Source organism: Prionailurus viverrinus, chromosome E2 (assembly GCF_022837055.1).
Source record: "Prionailurus viverrinus isolate Anna chromosome E2, UM_Priviv_1.0, whole genome shotgun sequence".
NCBI classification, from domain to species: domain Eukaryota; kingdom Metazoa; phylum Chordata; class Mammalia; order Carnivora; family Felidae; genus Prionailurus; species Prionailurus viverrinus.
In genome coordinates, this window is record NC_062575.1 from 20,441,127 (window position 1) to 20,463,337 (window position 22,211).

At 46.9% G+C, this 22,211-nt stretch overlaps 1 protein-coding gene across 2 annotated transcripts in view; it reads left to right on the forward strand.

Moving 5' to 3' along the window:
* CMTM4 (CKLF like MARVEL transmembrane domain containing 4) overlaps positions 1–21,622 on the forward strand; it is a 69,427-nt gene extending 47,805 nt beyond the window's left edge. The window contains exons 2-4 of one of the 2 annotated variants that reach the window (XM_047835358.1): positions 2,946–3,122; positions 13,056–13,154; positions 14,534–21,622. In XM_047835358.1, the coding sequence (XP_047691314.1) occupies positions 2,946–3,122; positions 13,056–13,154; positions 14,534–14,698 (441 nt within the window). In that variant the 3' untranslated portion in view covers positions 14,699–21,622. The remainder of the gene's footprint in view (positions 1–2,945; positions 3,123–13,055; positions 13,155–14,533) is intronic. The other variant, XM_047835359.1, reaches the window with a different exon arrangement.
* The last annotated feature ends 589 nt before the right edge of the window (positions 21,623–22,211 follow it).

Consider the following 22,211-nt stretch of genomic DNA (forward strand, 5'->3'; position numbering starts at 1 on the left):
CAGGGGGAAGAAAAAAGTTGAGGAGTTTCCCTTATATGAACTACTTCTTTGTGAACTGATTGCAAGTCAGGCATGAAATTCAGATGGAGAATTCAAGTCTCTGCTTCTGCAGAGAATTGTAACAAGAGCGATCAGGAGACGCACAAAATGTGTGCTTAAAGACCCCCGTCTCAGCATGCTCTGACTTAAAATAGAAGCACAAACCATGTATTGATAGAAGTGTCTTTTATGATTGCTGTGTGGAAATATATTTTTTTTAATGTTTATTTTTATTTATTTTGAGAGAGAGAGAGAGAGAGAGAGAGAGAGAGAGAGAGAGGGGGCACAAGCAGGGCAGGAGGGGGTGGGAGCGAAGAGAGAGAATCCCAAGCAGGCTCTGGGCTGTCAGCGCGGAGCCGGACGTGGGGCTCGATTCCATGAACTGTGAGATCATGACCTGAGCCGAAATCAAGAGCCAGAGACTTTTAACTGAATGAGTCACCCAAGCACCCCAGTGTGGAAGTATTGATGTTGATAGTGGATAGAGTGGCGCCACCCTGCCCTGCCTTTCACGTGGAGATCCTGCCAAGCAAGTTAGCAATTGTGGGTGTGGGTTTTTCGTGGCTCCCGAGGCCCTGTTTGCTGGCAGTGTGCAAGTTACTGTGCTTTGGTGCCTCAGGAGGAAAGAGATGGGCTGGCCCTTCCCTGCCTTCAAAAAGCTCACGAGGCAGAGAGACATAATAGCAAGTTTAAAAAAGGGTAGAATGCAATCACAGATGAACAAGCCTTCCCAGGAGAAGGGGCAATCAAATAATGTCTGGCAGGGAGAGAGACAATCTGGGAAGGCATGGGGAGGAGGTGGCATTGAGTCCGGCACTGAAAGGCACATGTGGGACTCCAGTAGTCAGAGGTCACAGAGCAGCCCATGCCTTGGGGTTTTCCCAAAGTTTAATTATCTGGGGATCTTGTCAAACAACAACAACAACATTCTGACTCTGTAGGTCAAGGAGGAGAGGCAGAGATTCTGTACTTCTTGGGTGCCTAGGTGGCTTAGTCAGTTAAGCGTCCGACTTCAGCTCAGGTCATGATCTCACGGTTCCTGAGTTCTAGGCTCGTGTCGGGCTCTGTGCCGACAGCTCAGAGCCTGGAGCCTGCTTCGCATTCTCTGTGTGTCTCTCTCTCTGCCTGTTGCCAGCTCTCTGTCTTTCAAAAATACATAAACATTAAAAAAAAAAAATTCTGGACTTCTGATGGCCTCTTTCGTGATGCTGCTGTTGGTGGCTCTAAGGACAAATCTGGGACCACCGAGTCGCCTGCCTATACCTCCTGGACCTTTGAAGTGGGGGCTCACCTCAGGTTCTCGCCCAGGCTTGACATGTGGTGGTCTGAGAAGTGCTCTGTTAGAGAAGCGGTAGAGTAGAGGCTGGGAGACTAAGACTGATCTTAGGTTTTAGGTAAAAGACCACCTGACCTGTCCTGATCATTGGCCCATTAATTCAGCCATTGGAACCCCTCCTCCTCCTCCTGAAATTAAAAAAAAAAAAATTTTTTTTTTAAAATATTTGTTTATTTTGGAGAGAGAGAGAGAGAGAGAGCAACACACACACACAATCCAAAGCAGGCTCCAGGCTCTGAGCTGTCAGCAAAGAGCCCGACTTGGGGATTGAAATCATCAACTGTGAAATCCTGACCTGAGCCCAAGTCGGCTGCCCAACCTACTGAGCCACCCAAGCACCTGGTCCTGAAATCTTTTTTTTGTTTTGTTTTTTTAAGTTTTGATTTATTTATTTTGAGAGAGAGACAGAGAGAGTGAGTGACAGAGGGGCAGAGAGAGAGGGAGAGAGAGAATCCCATGCAGGCTCCATGCTGTCTGCACAAAGCCCGATTCAGGGCTCGAACACATTAACCATCAGATCATGACCTGAGCAGAAACCAAGAATCAGATGCTTCACTGAGCCACCCAGGCACTCCCCATCCTGAAATCTTTTAAAAGCTTACCTGGTAATTTCCACTGATACCTGTTTAACTATGAGCTCTGATCTCCGGGGACATATTGCTGGAATATTACTTTGGTTCTTCAGAAAGAAACCGATGCCATTACTGGTAAAATGTTCAATGTTTTTATAAGCTGCCGTTCCAACTTTTTCTGACCAAGTACAGTGATAACTTTTATTTTTAAATTTTTTATTAAAAAAGTTTTTTAAAGTTTATTTATTTTGAGAGAGAAGGCAAGCAGAAAAGAGGCAGAGAGAGAAGGAGGGAGAGAGAATCCCAAGTAGGCTCTGCACTGTCAGCACGGAGCCCAGTGTGGGGTTCAAACCCAGGAACTGTGAGATCATGACCTGAGCCAAAATCCGGAGTCAGACTCTTGCCTGTCTGAGCCACCCAGGCGCCCCTCCAGTGATAACTTTTAAAAAACATAGCTCATGAATTAATTAGGTAGGCCTCACTTTTAGGGACTTGTAACTGGGAGGAGGGATTTTACTCATCCCTGTCTTAAAGCCCTCAGGGGTCCCAGTCAGCCTGCGTGACCTCCGCTTGAACCACCCGGGCAGTTGCAGATGGCATAAACGGACACCATTTGGACCCTGCCCTCTCCGTGTTTGGCATAATTGTGGTGGGGACTATAAATTGGAAACGTGTGTAGGCAGAGTCCACTTACTGGTGGTAGAGGCAGAACTGAAAACATCACAGAGATGTTCCTTTCTGTTTCCTCACGAGGGCCACACCCGGACGGTGTCGGGGGGGCTGTCGTGCGAGGTGTCCGCATCAGGAATTCTACCCTCTATACCTGTTTTGTAAGAATTTCATCAGGTTGTATTCCTTACGGTGATGCTGTCGTCCCCAGAGGAAAACTCTGGCTGCATATGGTGGTGGTGGAGTTTTAGTTAAACGTGGCAGGCACATACGTCCACGGCCATGTACTAAATATACACATACATGTGTGTTTCCAATTTTCTTCCTAGATTTTGGCCCTGATTGCTTTCATCTGCATAGAGACCATCATGGAGTGCTCTCCGTGTGAAGGCCTCTACTTCTTTGAGTTTGTGAGCTGTAGTGCATTTGTGGTGACTGGAGTCTTGCTGATTCTGTTCAGTCTGAACCTTCACATGAGGATCCCCCAGATCAACTGGAACCTGACAGTGAGTATAGGTCATCACTCTCTGACCCTGGGTGCCGCTCGGCTCCGAGGGAAATTTGGAACCTCTCCGTGTGCTGTTTGGTTCCAGTTCATTTTGATACTTAAATATTTTGTTGTAATTCAACTGTGAAATTTTAAATTTCTTTACTGGGTTGGATGAAACTATAAGGTAATTTGAATCTTCACTAATGGTAAAACCATCATAAAAATTATTTTGACCCCTTTAAAGATGTCATTTCAATTTTATGATCCCCAGAGAAGATTGGTAATGTTGATATTTACAGAATCTGGAAAGAGAAAATGGAATTAATACCTTTATTTTTTTTTCACACTGGACCCAAAAGCCATTTACAAAAGTATTGATTCAGGAAGAATTGAAATTATGAATGAAAATGACCAATGACCAAAAATTTAAAAATTTAAAAAATGACCAAAGCCTAGGATTATCATTAAATTCAAAGCAACTGGTAGGACGCAGAGGGTTTGGTGGTTTGATCAGAGTCTTGAGTGGAAAAAGCGTGCCCTCTCGACGGTTTGGGTTCTTAATGACTGGCTCACCCTCTGATCAGCATGGGAAGCTTAGGCCTGGTCCCTCCCGGGCCCCTGTTCCTGGACTTGTGTTACTTTTCCTTACCCTGCTGAATGAGAAAGGAAACTTAATAATAGCACTTGGTTTTCTTGATGTTTCTTTGCAAACACTCACGTGCAAGAGCCCAAAGGAAATCGGTCAGAGACACAAGAAAGCACAGTCAGCTGCCTCCCCCTCTGTGCCTCCTGAGAAGCTGCAGGGTGGCAGGAGCAGGGAGGGTGCTGCAGACCGCCCACCCTTGTGTGAGCTCCTGTCTTGCTGCCTAGTGCTGGGTGTGTGCGGCAGCATGGAAAGTGTGCCCCGGGTGCAGGAGCCAGGGAGGAGGTCCCCTTGCCTGGGAAGGCCACCCCCATGGTGATCCTGTGGGGTACGGAGAGGAGCGGGTCTTCCTGGCAGAATACTCTTTGTGTTGTTCGAACTCCTGGGAGGGAATATAAAAGGAGAGCTGAACTAGAAAAGCTGATTTCAGTCGAAAACTCAGCTGGATTTGTCCTGGTTTTGTGACAGGTTTTAGCATCTCAGGTGGTTTTTATTTTTATTTTTTTAATGTTTGTTTATTTTTGAGAGAGACACAGTATGAGCAGGGGAGGGCCAGAGAGAGGGAGACACAGAATCCGAAGCAGGCTCCAGGCTCTGAGCCGTCAGCACTGAGCCCGACACGGGGATTGAACTCACAAACCGCGAGATCATGATGCAAGCTGAAGTCAGACGCTTAACTGACTGAGCCACCCAGGTGCCCCAGCATCTTAAGTATTTTTAATTTTTTTTTTAAATTTTTTTTAATGTTTATTTATTTTTGAGACAGAGAGAGACAGAGCATGAACGGGGGAGGGTCAGAGAGAGAGGGAGACACAGAATCCGAAGCAGGCTCCAGGCTCTGAGCCGTCAGCACAGAGCCAGACGCGGGGCTCGAACCCATGAACTGTGAGATCATGACCTGAGCCGAAGTCGGATGCCCAACCGACTGAGCCACCCAGGCGCCCCTCAAGTATTTTTAAGATAAAGTTTGTGTTCTCCATTAAAAAATGTTCACAGAGTTGTGAGCATTTATCCATTTAAATTGACAGTGTAGTAGACAGAGGGCATAGGACAACCTCATTAGCCTCCTCCAACCAGAATGCAAAGTGCCGGAGGACCCGTTTGACAAAGAAGTGGCTGCCAGGAAGACCAGGGACTTTGAATTAGACATTTTTGGGTTCAAGTGCAAGGTGGTTCTTAAGATCTGTGTGTGACTCTGGGCAGGTCACTTACAGCCGCATGTTGAAGGCCACCATTGGTAAGGTGGAGGCGATAGTATTTTACAGGCTTGTTTTAAGAAGGAAATGAAACAATGTGTATAAGAGGACCTCAAGCCAGTGTGCGCTGCTGCCTGCATAAGAAGTATTTTTTTTTTATAATTTAACTTTATTTTTTAAGATTTACATCCAAATTAGTATATAGTGAAGCAGTGACTTCAGGAGTAAATTCCTTAATTCCTTACCCATTTAGCCCACCCCCCCCTCCCATAACCCTGTATAAGAAGTATTAATATTATCATAAGTGAGAGTGGTTTTCTTTTTTTTTTTAACTATTAACAAAATTTTTTAAATATTTGTTTATTTTTGAGAGAGAGAGCAAGCAAGTGGGTGAGGGACAGAGAGAGGAGACACAGAATCCAAAGCAGGCTCTAGGCTCTGAGCTGTTAGCACAGAGCCCAACGCGGGGCTTGAACTCACGAACTGTGAGATCATGACCTGAGCCGAAGTTGGACACTGAACTCACTGAGCCACCCAGGTGCCCCACGAGAGTTGTTTTCTATCAGCCACATCTTTCTCCTGCAGACTTCTGCCAGGATTGGCTTTACTCCCTTAATTCAGTCTTATCTTCTGATTTGACAGCTGTGAATCTGTTAAAAGACTTCACACTGCAGCTTTATAACTAATTCATATTGGTCTTTATCCCCAGAAATACCTACTTAGCTTTCTGGAATTCGTATTTTTTCTATTTTTTTTAAAGTTTACTTATTTTTGAGAGAAAGAGAGGGCGCAAGCAGGGAGAGGCAGAGAGACAGGGAGACAGAGAATCTCAAGCAGGCTCTGTGCTGTTAGCACAAAGCCCAACACGGGGCTCGACCTCATGAACCGAGAGATCATGACCCGAGCCGAAATCAAGAGTTGGACACTTACCCAACTGAGCCACTCAGGCGTCCTGGATTTTCCTATTTTAATCATGAAGGGCTTTCTGCTTGGTGACTACCACATTATTCAGTCGTACTGAAGTGCCTCTTTTTCACTGGGAAGTTAACATACATCATTTTCTTCTGGACGGTGTTGGTGGAGCAAACACCTGAGTGAGTGATGTGGTCACTTGAGAATGCTTTCAATTTTTTGGGATCCTTTTTCCAGAATTTCCACCCCCCCCATTTTTTTTTAAGTTGATTTATTTATTTTGAGAGAGAGAGGGAGGGAGGGAACCCCTAGCAGGCTCCACATCATCAGTGCAGAGCCCGATGTGGGGCTCGAACTCATGGAGCCGTGAGATCATGACCTGAACTGAAACCAAGAGTTGGATGCCCAACCACCTGAGCCACCCAGACGCGCTGAGAATTTCCAACCTTTTAGAGCAGATGAAGGTGTTTGCTTATCCAACAGAAGAGTATGTGAGTACATGAACTTGAGGAGGTAGTACTTACTGAGGAGAGCTCAGGTCATCTATTCTTTGGGAAGGGAGAAAAAGTGAGCTCTTCAGGGCTGGACACAGCTTATTGGGATTGGGTTTCCCAGTTGGAATCCCTACAGAGGGTTGGCCTTCTGTGTTGTGTTTTTCTAACAAGGCGGTAGGAGTTCTTGTCATCAACAGAGCTTGCTAGTGAATGAAATAGGGTGTGATTAGTATAGATTTAGCAAAATGGTCGTTCAGGAGCCTACATTGACATAAAAATATTCATGAAAAATGGCACATAAGGAGGAGGTTGCAAAGTGTGTATTTTATACAAGCATTATTTGATGCAAGCAGAAAGATTCTGTTAGCTCTGGGTTTGCTTGTTTGTTTGTTGATGAATCTATGGGACTTACCACGTGGTATTTGTTTTTCTCTGTATATCAGGGGCTCATATGCCTGTGTGTCCTATCTGTGTTTACCTTGGTTAGTGTCCCAGGCCTCTTGCCCCACCCCTTCCTTCTCTTCTCTCATCCCTTTCCCACCACTGAAAGCCTACCAGCGGCTCCCAGTCTCCCTAGCTGGTGCTACGAGCCCGTCAGGGCCTGCTCAGCCTAACTTCGTAACCAGCAGGGAGGTCTGCACGTGCTGTCTCTCCTGCCCTACTCCCAATCTGTGTTTTCCCACCTTTCACTGTCAAATACAGATCATTCAGAAAAATTCATTAAAATGTACAGTTGAATGAAGAATGATAAAGACGGTGGAGTCACCGCTTGGGTCAAAAGGTAAATTTGACGTTCTTGAGAGTACTCTGGTCGTGATCTCTGGGGCCTCCATGTTCCTGGATCCCCAGGCTATTCCTCAGTTCTCCCCTCACTGAACATGTTTTAAATATATATTTTTTTCATTTGAGAGAGACAGAAACAGTGCGAGTGGGGGAGGGGCAGAGAGAGAAGGAGAGAAAATCCCAAGCAGGCTCCACGCTGCCAGCACAGAGGCTGATGCGCGGCTCCAACCCACGAAACCGCGAGATCATGACCGAGAGTCAGACACCTAACTGACTGAGCCACCCAGGCGCCCGCCCATCTCCTCACTGAACATTTGAGCGGAATCTGCCATGGAACGCTCTGTTCTTGCTGCTGTACTCTCCACTCTTGCCTGCCCTGATACTACCCTGTCCTGGCTTTTCTCCTTCCTCCTTGGTTTCCTTCTCAGTGCCTTAGCGGCCCTCGCTCATCCCACAGACCTCTCCGGATCAACAACCCAGGTTGGTTGGGTGTTGAGTTGGGACAGTCTGAGTCACCCAGAGGAGCCACCTGAAGAGCCCCCAAGGACTTGGCCGTGACTCATTGTGTGGGGTTTCTGACACAACTTTTTACACCAAATGTGTGTCTTTTTTTTTTTTTTTTTTTCTGACATCAAATCTGTGTAGTTTTTCCAGACCGAGCAGTTCTCTAATTCTCTGACACTAACTAGGTGTCCAAAAACTCAACTCCATTCCGACACTAACGCCTACAGTTGACACAGATCCCCAGGCGAAGGGCTTAGTTCCTCGAGACTGCCCCCACTTCACACACCTGCCACAAATGGAGCTCCCAGGTCACCTGCTCCAACTGCAGATTTGGGCGTTCTCACAGCTGCCTCCTCAGGTTCATAGTTCTCTAGAGTAGCTTACAGAACTTCGAAAAGTGCTTACTTATGACTACTGGTTTGTTGTAAAGGATACAACGCAGGAACAGCCACGTGGAAGAGATGTGTTATGTGGAGGGCAGGATCCAGAAGTCTCAACGTGCTGGAGCCTCTGACCTCCTGGAGTTGGGGTGCAGCACCCTCCCGGCCTGGGTGTGTAGTCACCAGCTCGGAAGCTCCCTGAACCCCGTCATTCGGAGGTTTTTAGGGAGGTTTCATTATGTAGGCATGATTGGTTAAAATCGTTGGTTGTTTGGAGGTTGAACCCAATCTCTAGCCCTTCTCCCCTCCCTGGAGGTTGGTGCAGATGAGGCAGAAAGTTCTAACCCTCTAACAGCCTGGTTGGTTTTTCTGGTAACCACCTCCCAAGCTGAAACTATCCAGGGGCTCCAGAGAGTCACCTCATTAGCACAAACTAATGGTTGTTTATGGTTGAGAGGGGCTCCTTATGAACCACAAAAGATACTCCCGTCATCCCAGAAAATGCCAAGGAACTGGGGACAAAGACCAAATACATATTTTTTTTATTATCCCACACTCATCCTTTCTGGTACTCCGTTTCTTTCCCCATAGAAGCAGAACAAAATAACACGTGTCCTACTTTATACATATTTTGGGTCATAATTAGGTTAGGATCTGTGAAGTTATACACACATGTGCGCGCGCACACACACACGCACACGGAGTTGGCACAACAGGGACTCCATGGAGAGTATTTGCCACTATCATCAGTATTAGGATTGTCCCTTTGATATTGGGGCCATTCGAGCACAAGTCCGTGCGTGGTATAGACTGAGTGGCTGTGAACTTGCTCTCTCATCCTTGTGTAGAACCAATGCCAGAGCCAGCCACGGAGCCCCGTGGTTTGGGAGCAGTTGCAGTGACAGGCTGGGGCCCAACCTGTTCACAACTATCTCACCTGTTATCAGTCCGGCAAACATGAACCGGATACCTACTTTGTGCCAGGACTTGGAACTGAAAGCACACGGCAGGTGGATGCAAGCTGCTTGCCTGTGGACAGGTGTGCTCCATCAGATCCAGTTTTGTGTGTGGCCTGGCAGGACACAGGCAAGGAGGTGGTGGATTCCCTGGGCAGGAGCCTGGAGTGGGTCAGTCAGGGGAAGTTCAGAGAAAACGCCAGATTCCAGCTGGGCCTCCAGCTGAGAGATGAGTGGGTGACTCCTGGGCACAGAGTGTGGAAGGGTGGGGCACGTTACAGGACGGCCCGTTCTCGGGGACTGGCTTGGGCTTGTAGACACCGGGGCCTCTGGGGCTGGAGACCGGGGAGGCAGGCAGGTGGTTCTCCTACTCAGCCCCCGCTGACCCTGTGGTTGCCATAGGGCATTTCTGGAACGGTTTTTCAAAGGCAGCTAGAAGGTTGTTTGTTTGTTTGTTTTTAAGAACTTAGTTTTTTACGTACAGTCTTCTGGTGTTTAAATGTCAGCGTGTTCAAATTTGGTTTGAAAGCCGTGCAAGTCAAACCTGTCTGTGGGCCAGATATGGTCAATAGGTCTCGGGTTCGCACCCTCTAGGCCACACCCTTTTGATCTGTTCTTGGAGTTACAGGGGTTCACATCTGTACCTCCTGGTGTGTCACTGAAGAAGGGACCCAAATGTGTATGTATGTGAGGGTGGTTTTCATCCTTTTCATGAGGCTGGGTGGCTCTTTTGGTTAAGCATCCCGACTTTGGCTCAGGTCATGATCTCGAAGTTCATGGGCTTGAGCCTGTTGTCCGGGGCTCTGTGCTGACAGCTCAGAGCTAGAGCCTACTTCTGATTCTGTGTCTCCCTCTCTCTCTGCCCCTCCCCCACTCGTTATCTCTGTCTCTGTCTCTGTCTCTCTCTCAAAAATAAACATTAAAAAAAAAAAAAGCATTAAAGAAAGTTAAACACCACTGTTGACTACTCCCCCCAAAGCCTGTTCTCAGGTCATGTCCATGTGTGCCCCCTAATGTGAAGGATGAACCTACAAGGCCTGATGTTTGTTTCATGGATGAGGAACTCATGTAGTTGATGCTGATGAACATGTGCAGTATTCCACTTTTAAGCCTTTTAATAAAGCCGTGCAGGGGAATAAGTGTTTGTTACAGAAAAACGGGAAAATACAGATAAACGAAAAAAAAATCATGTGATGATCCAACACAAATGAAAACATACATCTACACAAAAGCTAGTAAGTTCATAATAGCATTGTTTAAAACAACCGGAAAGTGGAAACAACTCAGATGTCCAAAAACTGATGAAAAGGTAAATAACATGTGGGGTACCTGTACAATGGAATACTATATAGTAAGAGAAGGGAATGAAGTGTTGATCTGTGCTCCATCCTGAATGAACCTTAGAAATCTTAAACTGAGTGGGAGAAGCCAATCCAAAAGAGCACATAATATATAATTCTATTTATATGAAATGTCCAGAATAGGAAGATCCAAAGAGACAGAAAGCAGGTTAGTGGTTGCCTAGGATTAGGAGAGGGATGAAGAATTAACTGCTAATGAGTTTCTTTTTGGTGCTGAAAATGTTCTAAAATTAGATAATGGTAGGTGCGCCTGGGTGGCTCAGTTGGTTAAGTATCTGACTCTTGGTTTCAGCTCAGGTCATGATCTCATGGTTTGTGAGTTCGAGCCCCATGTCTGGCTCTGTGCTGACAGCATGGAGCCTGCTTGGGGTTCTCTCTCCTCTGTCTTTGTCCCTCCCCACCTCTCTCTCTCTCTCTCTCTCTCTCTCTCTCTCTCTCTCTTCCTCTCTCTCTCTCTCTTCCTCTCTCTCTCTCACCCTCTCTCAAATAAATAAATAAACATTAAAAAAATAAAATAAAATTAGATCATGGTAATTGAATTGCACATCTTAATTGGGTATATTATATGGCATATGATTTCTATCTCAATAAAGTTATTAAAAAGTCATACGTGATACAAACCATTGGGATAACCACTTGTAAAACTTGATATAAGCTTCCAGACTATGTAGACTATTTTTCACCTAGGCATGTATGTTGTGATATGTGTGTGTGGGGTGGTGTGGAATGGAATCATTAGAATTATGCTTTTTCACTTAAACTATTTTAAGTATATTTCATGTTAAATATACAACTTCACCATTATTTTAATGACTGCATAGTGTTCCATTGTGGAGATACCATTTTATTTAACAACTCCTTTATTCTTGAGCATTTTGTTTGTTTCCAGTTTTTGAGGGGTTTTTTGTTTTTGTTTTTGTTTTTTTTGTTTTTTGTTTTTGTTTTTTTTTTGCTATGTTAAGGATTATGACGAACATCCTTATACTGAGACCTTTGCACTAGTGTGATATTTAAGATGAATTTCCAAATGTGGAAATCATAGGCAACACGAACCTTTTTAAAACCTTTGATGCATATAGGCCCTTGACCAATTTATATTTTTACACTGTCACCAATAATGTACATACGATTTGGTTTGATGTTTGGCCTCAGCATGTATCACAAAACTCCCCTCGCTTCTGAATAGTGTTTGTTTTGGAAAGTACATTTTATATTCTTTATTCCTACAGCACCTTACCCAGACCTGAGCATTTTAACTGAACACTTCCTGGTTTGAATTTGTGAAAAACTTGCCCTTACTTCACATTGGTCACAGCTGAAAACTGTTGTGCTGGCAGACGGTTTCTGAACAGAGTTTTGTAGTTGGCGCTTGCTTCGCTCTGTGAGCCCCTAGGGAAGCCCGCACCAGCAGTGTGCTGGGGTTCCTGCTGCGTAGGCTCAGTACCTCTGTGATGAGAACGTTGCTTTTTTGCAACTTTGGAAAGAGATGACGGGGCACCTGGGTGGCTCATTTGGTCGAGTGTCCGACTCTTGATTTCAGCTCCGGTCATGATCCCGGGATTGTGGGATCAAGCCCCATGTTGGGCTCTGTGCTCTCATCACGGAACTTGATTGGGATTCTCTCTCTCTCTCCCTGTCTCTTCCCCTCCCCAACTCTGGCACACACACACACACACACACACACACACACACACACACACACGTCTCTGTGTGTGTGTGTGTGTGTGTGTGTGCGCGCGCGCGCGTGTTAGCACGCGCATTCTATGTCGCTCTCAAAATAAACATTTTTTAAAAAAAGGAGATGGCCCTTGAGGACCCACCTGGTGTTGATGCACAGTCTAGCATTTCCCCTGGATTTTGCTTCCCTGTAGAGATTATATGGACTCTGGTATGACCCCGGCTGTCAGCATCCCATTGTCACATTGGCGATTACAGAAGCAGCAATTAATGTACAGGGAACCGTAGCTGTGAGTGTCTCCACCTGACCCCTAGAATAACTCTGTGAGGTGGGGGTACTGTCCCCACATGAGACACAAGAAGCAAAATGGCTTGTCCCAAGTCATGGTGGGTAAGGACCCACGTCAGGCTGTGACACTTAATCGATGTGCTCTGTTTGTCTTCACAGCTGAGACAGGAGTTAAATCGTGGAAGCATTGGATACCTAACCTCATTTGCTTTGCAAAAAACTTAGGAGAAAATCCTCTAGGCTTTAGCCATAGAGACCCATGAAAGACCATGCATAAGAAAGAGCGTGAGGTCTGGCTAAGTGAGTTCTCTAGGTCTAAAAACCCATGCACTTGCCAAGTCACAAATGAATGGGGGGGTGGGGTGGCGATGGAGGGCACTTGGCCAGTTACAGTACATTCTGGACTTCTGGGGAGTGCTGCCCATGCTGAGGTGATTTTAACTTAGTTTGAAAAGATGACAGTAGAACTCAAAATGGTAATTAACGTGCGTGTCCTTAATGGGTTAGCAGTTTGGGTTTCTGTAATAATTCATTAAGAAATGACAACGTGGTTGATTAAAATGTGGATTTTGCTGTGGTGACGTATCAAGTAGCATCATCATAAGCTGGTGTCATCTTTGCCTTCCTTTGTGGGACCAGTACCCCTGGGCCATTGAGACTAAAATATGGTGTCACTAGAGAGGCTGGGCCTTGTGCTGCTTTTAGGGCAAAGCAGGAAATCATTCTTTCCAAGTGACTTTATCTTCTTCTTTAGGATTTGGTCAACACTGGACTCAGCACTTTCTTTTTCTTTATTGCTTCGATTGTACTGGCTGCTTTAAACCACAAAACCGGAGCAGAAATTGCTGCCGTGGTAAGTGAACTCAGGCTGATTTGTGCATCCTGTGAGTTGCTCTCCTCTGTCCCCTAGCCTGCATCCTGCTCGTTCTTCCCTAGCTTTTTCTTTGCTAACGATGTTCTTACTGAGTCAGTGGAGTTCCTGGTTCCTTCAGCGCTGTGGTTCTCAAAGTGTGGTCCCCAGAAGAGCAGCCTCAGCATCACCGAGGAACTTGTTAGAAATGCCATTGCCAGGCTCCCCCAGAGCTACTGAATTAGAGATCCCCAGTAATAAGCCCTCTGGGTGATTCAGGTGCATGCTCAAATTTGAGAATCACTGCTTTAGTCTGTTTCCAGAGCCTGCGTGTCTGTTAGTGATGTTACTTTTAAGAGCCTTATCTGTCAATGTGTGGGGGAGAATCTTAATGAAGAAGAAGTAGGCCTGACTCCATGTAGCAGTCAGGTGACATGTTTTTTTGTTCTTTGAGGTGGAATGCCTTCGGGGGAGGGTGGGAACCAGATAACCTTAAGACTTTCACGCTCTGTGTTTTGCATTTCTATATTGCTCTGTATTTATAATGAACATGTAGCACTTTTGCCATGGTAGGGGGGCTGCTGGTTTGAAACGTTTGTAAAAAATATTAAGCCAGCTACTGTCCCTAGTGTCACTCAGTGGATTCATCAGTCCTTTCGAATCATTAAAATTATACTGCGTTTTACCCCGGAGCTGACCACCTGGAGCTGCCCAGGGGTGAGGCAGCTGGACAGCAGACAGAGGCTGGGGGGCTGTGATTTGGAAAGTCAGGCATTATGGCTTGATTAGGGGCTGACACCTGAGACCCTCATTTTCTGTCTATACGGTATTTTGGTCTACATTTTACTTTCTTACCTGGGACCAGTGGCCATGAAGGTGTTGTAAAAGAGGCACTTCTGTGATTGTTTGTTTTTTAACTTTTTTTAACGTTTATTTATTTTTGAGAGAGAACGTGCACAGGAGGGCCAGAAAGAGGGAGACAGAGGATCTGAAGCAGGCTCTGCGCAGTGAGCATAGAAGAGCTCGACACGGGGCTCAAACCCACAATCCCCGAGATCACGACCTGAGCCAAAACCAAGAGTTGGCCGCTTAACCGACTGAGCCACCCAGGCCACCCCTGTTTGTTTGTTTTTAATAGATCCAAAATACTTTAAAAGAAGTCTTGGGCTGTCTTCAGGTGATGCAGAACTTTATGTGGGTCATGTTCACTGCGCACTTGGCCACAGTCAGACAGCTGAATATCAGTGGGTCTGGGCATTGTGGGTACAGCTGGGACAGTTGCACACATCTCGGGTGAATGTGAGCTGCTCAGGGCAGGTCCTGGCCTCACACCCGGTACGCGGCTGATGTGTCTGAGGACTGACCGTGCCCGTGTTTTGCAGATATTTGGCTTCTTGGCAACCGCGGTATATGCAGTGAACACGTTCCTGGCGGTGCAGAAATGGAGACTCAGCATCCACCAGCAGAGTGCCAGTGACTACATCCGAGCCCGCACGGAGTCCAGAGACGTGGACGGTCGCCCTGAGATCCAGCGCCTGGACACATGAGCACCTGCCATCCTCCTCCCTCTTGTCCCCGTGCCCATCCTTTCAGACAAGTTTTCTTTCCCTCATCATGTCAGATTTTCCCGTGATTAAGTTGAATTTTGTCCTCTTTGGTGAAAGTTTATCCTGGGAAAGGGTTTTCAGAGCCCCCGTTGGCAGGTATTTGAGGCAGGGAGCCGCCGCGCCCAGCTGTTCTGACCGAGGCGGGCGGCAGAGACCTGCCGATCGGTCCAGCATTGGGTGGCCGTGGTTGCCGCCGACCTTTCCGGCTGCCGCGTCTGCTTTAGGTCTTCGCTGTCCCTGAGCACAGGCTTCACATCTGACTCCGAGCCACCCTTTCATATATTTTTGTGACAGCTCAAGACTTTGGATTAATGGGGGCTGCTAGGAGGGGGTGGAAATCAAGGAATGAAGGTGTGGGGTTGGCAGCGATCGCCGGGCAGCCCCCTCGCGAGCTCCGGGGCACCATTTAGTCTTGCTGCCCGGAGCCTCCCCTGCTCCTCGTCTTCCACTCCTGGGGCGTCGACACACCCAGCCCAGGCCCAGAAAGCCACGCGTGACGCTGAGGGTCTTGGTGATGGGGGCGCTGGTGGAGCTCTTTGCCGGGCCCAGACTTTACGGGGATGGGAAAAGCTGCTGCCCTCTTGGGGCCGTTCAGTGGGACTGCTGACATGCGGGAAGGTCACCTGTCGGTTCCCACCCTGCTGAGAAGTCACTCAATTAATTCTTCCTGAAATGCGTCACTTCCCTGAATCCCAGATTCTCCTCCGGGAACGTGGGGACCATCTTGTTTTCCAGTTTCAGACCCACCCTTACTACTTGGAGGCTGAATTGCAGGCTTCCTGTAATTTTGCCTTCTCAGGTAAAAGCCACAAAAAACAAAAAACAAAACAAAACAAAACATTCCACCAACCAGAATGCTGGCACCTTTGCTGGCTTCATGGACCACAGGTGGGGACACACCTGTTTTAGGGATGTGTGCGAATTTGTAAATGCCTGAGGACAGTTCTAAAGTGATTCTGAGTAGGTTTGTCTAGGATTTGAAAATACTTGAATTTCCAGCACGACACACCCTTTCACTGATGTTCCAGAAGGCACGGGTTGTTGCTTTTGTGCCTCAGGGTCATGACTGTGAACATCGACCTCGGAAGTTGCTGGGGAAAATTCTAGTTATGTAAGGTTTTGGATGGATTCTTGATAAAGTAAAGATGATTGTGGTGAATGTGTTACATGAACCCCTTTGAGGCTGTAGGTTTTTTTGTTTGTTTTTGGTTTTGTTTTTTTTTCTCATTGGGAAACGATAATTGTATCTTTCATGGAAAAATTGCCCGTAACTTGTTGGGTTTTCACTCTCTGAACTGTTTTGAATGTTTACAAACCTCCGTGTCCCTCTACTATTCTGTGTCTGGCTGTCACCAGGGAGGAAACCCGCCCTGCCCCGGTGGGGATGGGGGTGGGGGGCGGCAGCATGTTTGCAGCCCGTGGAGGATCCCTCGGATCTTGTCTAGCAGTGAATGACTGCAGCTTTCGCCGCGTGCTGCGTGAGGAGAGAGCGAACACGAGTGTGTGCTCGGAGGTGGGGAGCAGAGCAGGTGCGAGAGGGTGTCATCCGTGCACCCGTGGCATCGCATGCCTCACAGAAAAGCAGCATCTCATTTCCCAGCGCAGGGACCACTGCTAGGCAGGCGGTTCTAGGGGAAATGGTACCTTCCACGTCTGAAGGGTCGGGGCTAGGGGTCAGCCGCCTGAACCGACCGTCCGGAACTGGCCGAATTCTGCTGCGGTTCCTTGTCCGCGTCAGGGGCGGTGGGCTGTCGGTGCAGACCCCGCCGGCCCGGTGGTCACGCACCTCCCCTGCTCCCACACGGGTCCGATCGAGCCCCCTTCCCATGCGTGTTGTGAGGCGGCACCAGTCACGCCTCACAAACTTTGAACTTCTTATGTGTAGTGACTTGTGAGGAGATGATGACATCTGGATTTTATCTGTTCATTTTTATGTATTTATTTTGCATTTGTCGACTGTGTCTGCATAGTCTGAAACGGGCTTCTCTCCCTCTGAGATTTCCACTTAGAAACAGGGCCACAAAGACCCAGCCTCGCATTGAGTGGGGCCCACGTGGAAGGACCACCCTGAGCTTTATCAGGAATCTGCTGGGAGTCATGTTACTTGGCCTCAGTAAAAAGCCGCCTTTGAAGTGAGATCAAGAAAAAGAATACCACTCGGGCAGGATTGTTGCCCAAGTTTTTCCAAGTGGCTGCAATAAAACCAGTTTATCACCTGGTGGAAAAGGGCCTGTTCGCCTCCCGAGGATGTGTTGAAAGCTGCAAGTAGTGGTTCTGAAGCCCATTGCAATTGTAAATGCTTATAGGTGATAAAAAGTGACGATCCCTTGTGCCACCGAGGGACGTAGTGGTCGCTTTGCATCTTAGTGTTAGAATCTTCGGAATTATTTATGTCCCTGTAACTATTTAATATCCTTTGTGCCATGAGGCTCCCCCATGGTTTCTGTAAATATATTTCTTTATATTTAATTAGCTCCCACTACAGCCAGAAGCAGCCAGCTCTCTTATTGGTGTGGCGCAGAGCCCGGGAGCAGACCTCCTCTTGCGGCAGCGTGGGGGGGGCAGTTCTGAGAGGAGAGTGTGGTTGTCTAGGGCGAATGTGACGACACTTGTTTTTCTTATGTTGCCTCTGTGTGCAAACACGACAATCTAGATTTAGGGGGCGCTTAGCAGGACTTTTGTTTAGTATTGTTTTTGCAAATTGAAGGAAGCCTATTTGTGCATGTAATGGTTCCAATGTGGACCACATCCATTTGGTTTGGGGTATTTTAAGGCTGAGGCAATTTTCTGGTAGGAGGATGCTGGCTTTCATAGTTTGTGCCAAACTTGATGGGAACTGCAGTTGCTGTGTAGATTGGACTTTGTGCCTGGAGACCGTGTGGTGGCGACCTTCCAGCCTCCGGTGGAACCCCTGGTGGTTTTAGATAGATGCACACCGACGTCTTCAGAGAAAGTCGATCTTGGCACCGATTTTGGTTGATGTGGTATTTTCTCCCTCGGATTCTCCTGTATGTTTCTCTACAGGGTTGAAGGCGTGGAGGGAGGGAGAGGTCTTTTTCTTTTCATACAGAAAGATTACAGTCATGGAGGCCAAAAGTCGCTTGTTGGTCCCATATAAAGCCAGGGAAGGACAAAGGTAGTCACAGATTAAAACCTTCTAGGACAAGTTTGATTCAAAGTATTTTATTTTAGATTTTTACTCTGTGCAGAAACACTCATCCCAGAGAGGTTACCTTTGCCTACAAAAAGGCAAGGATGTAGTGGCCTGTCCAGTCCCGGTCTCGGCGGCTGGAACTGAAAAGCTAGCGGGGACAGAGCCTGGCTGGTCACATGGGAGCCAGCGGGACCCACCGGCTCTGAGGGCTTGACCCTCTGAGGGCTTGACTCTCGGGGGAGGACCACAGCCCCGGCCCTCAGGGCACCACGACTGTCCCCTGGCAGGGAGGCGCACACCTGTGGGTAGGCATGAAGTGTATCCGACCCATTAGATGGTGAGAGCTTTTGACTCCATTGAAAACATGTCTACTGTTTTAAAAAGTTTGCCACTTCCTCTGCCTTTCTTTGATGGTTTCTTAGCGATTCAGACTTGGGTTCAGCCACAGGCGAGGAGGCACTCCTTTGTCTGCACGTGGAGGCGAGGAGGCACTCCTTTGTCTGCACGTGTGTATGGATTCTTGCTTGCGACGAACGAGCCTGGAATAAGGCCTCCGTATATTATGTCCTGTGTGCGGTCCAAGCTCACCTCGTCGTGCAATCATGTGCTGTTTGGAAGAAACTCCTCACCTCTCCACGTGTCTAAGAGGTGGCCCAAGTTCTAATCTCTGGCTGTGCAAGATTTTCTGTGAGTTCTCAGAACCAGCCCTAACGTAAGTAGTGTGTGGAGGCGATGTGTGGCCAATTTAGTGATTCTGGAAGGCAGTGATGACTTAAGTGGTTCCCACTGTGCCATCCGTGTTCAAAACCAGGCAACCGGGAAGTCATCCTGCTACTTCCCGACTGTCATTTTCTCCATATCTTGTTTACAGGAAAATAAGGACATTAAACAGGTAAAGGCAAAAAGCACTTTCTAGGTAAAGGCTACTGCCAATTGATTCTCTCTAGGAAAATAAAAAGTTGTTCTCTGCCCCAAGGGACTGTCATTAGCTTTTGAGGTCCCCAGACACCTTTTTGGTTCCTAGTGAACTTTGCAGAACCCAGGACTTTTGTCTGCCTCAAATTTTTCTTCCCTTATCAGCACCCACTCTCAGGACCAGCTGGGCAACAGACTGGAGAGTGGAGCAGGGGCAAGAATGGGAGGTGATAGGAGAGAGGGGCCCAGCACACCCAGACTGCGTGCCTCCGGGGAACTGGCCATCACCCTGCATGTGGTCACCGACCCAGCACTTTGAAAAAATGTGCTTGGTTAACTACCTTCCTGTTCTCTTGTCTTTGGAAAAGTGAGGGCTGAGGTTTGCATTCAGCCTGAGAGCCAAAGCTGGATGTTGGGACCAGTATGTCTTGGAGCTCTGGGTTGGCTCTTGAGGTCTGGACAGGGGACTCAGATTCTGGTTTGGGTCCACCTTAGAGAGGACGCAGACCTAACACAGGCCTCCTTGAGCTTTGTCACCTTTCCTGGCTTTTTATAAAATCTCGTGTTTCCTCCTCCCTCAGCAGATATTATTGAGATCATAAGAACTGTGTGGTTGAAAGGTTATTTGAAACATTTGACCCTGTCCGTTGCTTTTATTTAGAACTGTCCCTGATAGAAAATACCCTTAATCTCTGTTAGATCTAGAAGAATTTTCTTCTGAAAATGAATGTTCCGTTTGACTTTCCTTCACACCAGTAAGTGGCATTAGTGGCATTTATACACTCTTAGGCTTGAAACAGAGGAATGGGGCCGATGTGTTCTTCCTTCTTTGGTCTAGATTATATTTCTGTCCCATTTCGGTGCAATTTCTGAACCTTGGGGATTTTTTTTCCCTCTCTGGTTTTTCTTATCCCATAAATGTACCAATAAAGAAAAAAGTTACCTACAAGCCCACTGAGGTTGAAGCAACAGCAACTTGCCTAAAATAAAGTTTAGCTTATGGATCCTTGAATAGTGCATCTTGTTCCTAGGGTCAGTTTGTTGTCTGCATTTTCGCCAAGACTTTAATTAGGGTGACCTGCTTGCTCATCTAGACACCTTGGAGCGGCAGGTTTTCCTTGGGATGCATTGTACGCAGAGGCCAGAGAGCCTTCATTAAGGAGTTAATAGCCTGGACTCTAGTGGGCTGTCAGAACCTTTCTGGTTCCAATTTCCAGTAGGAACTGGTCTCAAATGACCTTAATCAGCTTTGTTGACGGGATTAGGGTGAGGTGAGGTTTCTTTTCATAATTGTGCCTCAGACCAGAGAAGGTAGGACACAGTTGATTCGGGTACTGGTTTGTATGGGACTCAGTCCAAAACTGTCACGTCGGAGTTGTCTCTGGAGAACGCTGCTGAACCCCTGTAGAAACCATTTCCTGTTACCAGGAAATGAGGACAGTGTGGGGACCCGGTTGGTGCCTGTATCAAGCAGGGCCAGGTCTAACTGATGCCTGCCTCCTTCAGTGGGCCATTTTGCTTTCCTGCCTTTTCCAGAATTGATTTCGCAAGTTTCCCTTTCTGCAGAAGTGAAGGAGGCAAAGAATCAGAGCTTGAAGGGAGAATTGGCTGGTCCAAAGGCTGGGGGAAGGCTGGCTCGTGGGAAAGGACGAGGGCAGGAGGCCCAGATGGATCCCCAAGCTGGCCTAGACCTGCACAGGGGCTGACTGCTTCCAGCTCCTTCACTCTGTAACCCATTTAAAAATGAGTTTTCAAATCCTGCCTCATGATGAAACTGACATATGTGGATAAAACCAATGCTTTTGTTAACTTGATTTTGATGTGGTTCCCTCTAAGAGAATGTAGGGATCGAAACTATTTGTATATGTTGAAATCTGTAGGGGTTCGGGAACCCGTGGCAAAAACACTTAACTATTTATTACAGGTATGACTGTATTTTTTGTCCCCCGAAGTAGGTAATTCTGTCTTTGTATATTTTAAAACAAATAATAATCACTTCACCTTCGGTGCCTTCTGTGTGTCAGTCACATAAACACTTGTCAATCATGGAACTGAAAAAAAGATGTACATTTAGTTAAACCAGATGACACTATTTTTGTAGCATGATGTTAGATCGTGTCCTTTTAATATTGCTTTTAGCAATGATGGCTTTGAGGTTTAGCCATTATCCCTTTAAACTTCGTTATGTATTTTAAAAAAGAGAAAAAAACACACCCACCTTGGCTCTTCCTGTCTCCTCTCTGCTGCTTTCTCCCCAATGACTTGTTTCTGCTTATTTCAACAGTCTGAGAGTAAGCGTATATTTCTGTGAAATAATTAATCAGTATAACTGCATTTGGCATTTTTAAACCACTTGTTCAGTTAGGGAGAGCCACTGCTCGCCTCAAACGGTAAGGGGAAAGTGGTTCTGTAGAAAGGAAAAGCATGCAACATCCGTGGCGCTCTGGTTTTCCCCTTTAGGTCTGACACAGTGAAGATCTCCCTTGCTGGCGGGCTGGTGAAGCAGAGGACCAGCTCAGGCCCACCTCCAGCCCTGCCTGGGAGAGAGGGGCTGCCCAAGGGGCGTCCGCTGACTTTGGTTTATGGACTCCCCGGGGTGGGCTCAGTGGCCCTTTCTGGTCTTGCGCTTGGACAAAATAGACTCCCTGCTATGAGGAGCTTGCTGACATTAGATAACGCTCTAGCTGCTCTGTTGGCTTTCCCACCCCTCCCATATCTATAGGACGCGAGTTCTGTGTGAAGAAAATTCTTTGAGTGAACTAGCTGAGCCACTGCAAAATGAAGGAATGGATTTACTCAAACTGTAGCTTCTTTTTTGTCCTTTGGAAGGGCCAGAAGATGTCATTATTTTAACAAAGGAAATGAAATCAGATGGCTAATAGCTCCAATATGATTACTCATTGGTACTTGGCCGGGTGGCACTTTTGGGGGGCAATGTTAACTTAGTAACGATTACATTTTGCTTCTTAGAAGTCTTTTTCCTTTAATCGTTTAGGCACAGCTGTGGGGCATTCTGAGGTGATGCCCATTTGGCAAACATTGGTTTATGCTGTTGGTGGCTTTCCTGGCTTCTCAAACCCTGGCTTGTAGGTTTGACTCTATCCATTTGGAGTGGTGTTGGGGCCCCAAAGCCTTTGCTCCTGTGGGTTTGTCCCCGACAGCAGACAGAGCCTCACGTTGCCCTCAGTTTTGCCCCTTTATTTCTTTTGAAGGACCTATTTTTCATGGTACTCGTCCTGATTGTTTTCATAGTGTTCAAATCTGTATTTTTGTATGTAGAGGGAAATAATTTTCTCAGCACTAATCGTTAATAAATATTGTATTAAATTGTCACGAAGGAGTTCTTGTTTAATAAATGGACATGTAAAAATGGCATTGTCTCCT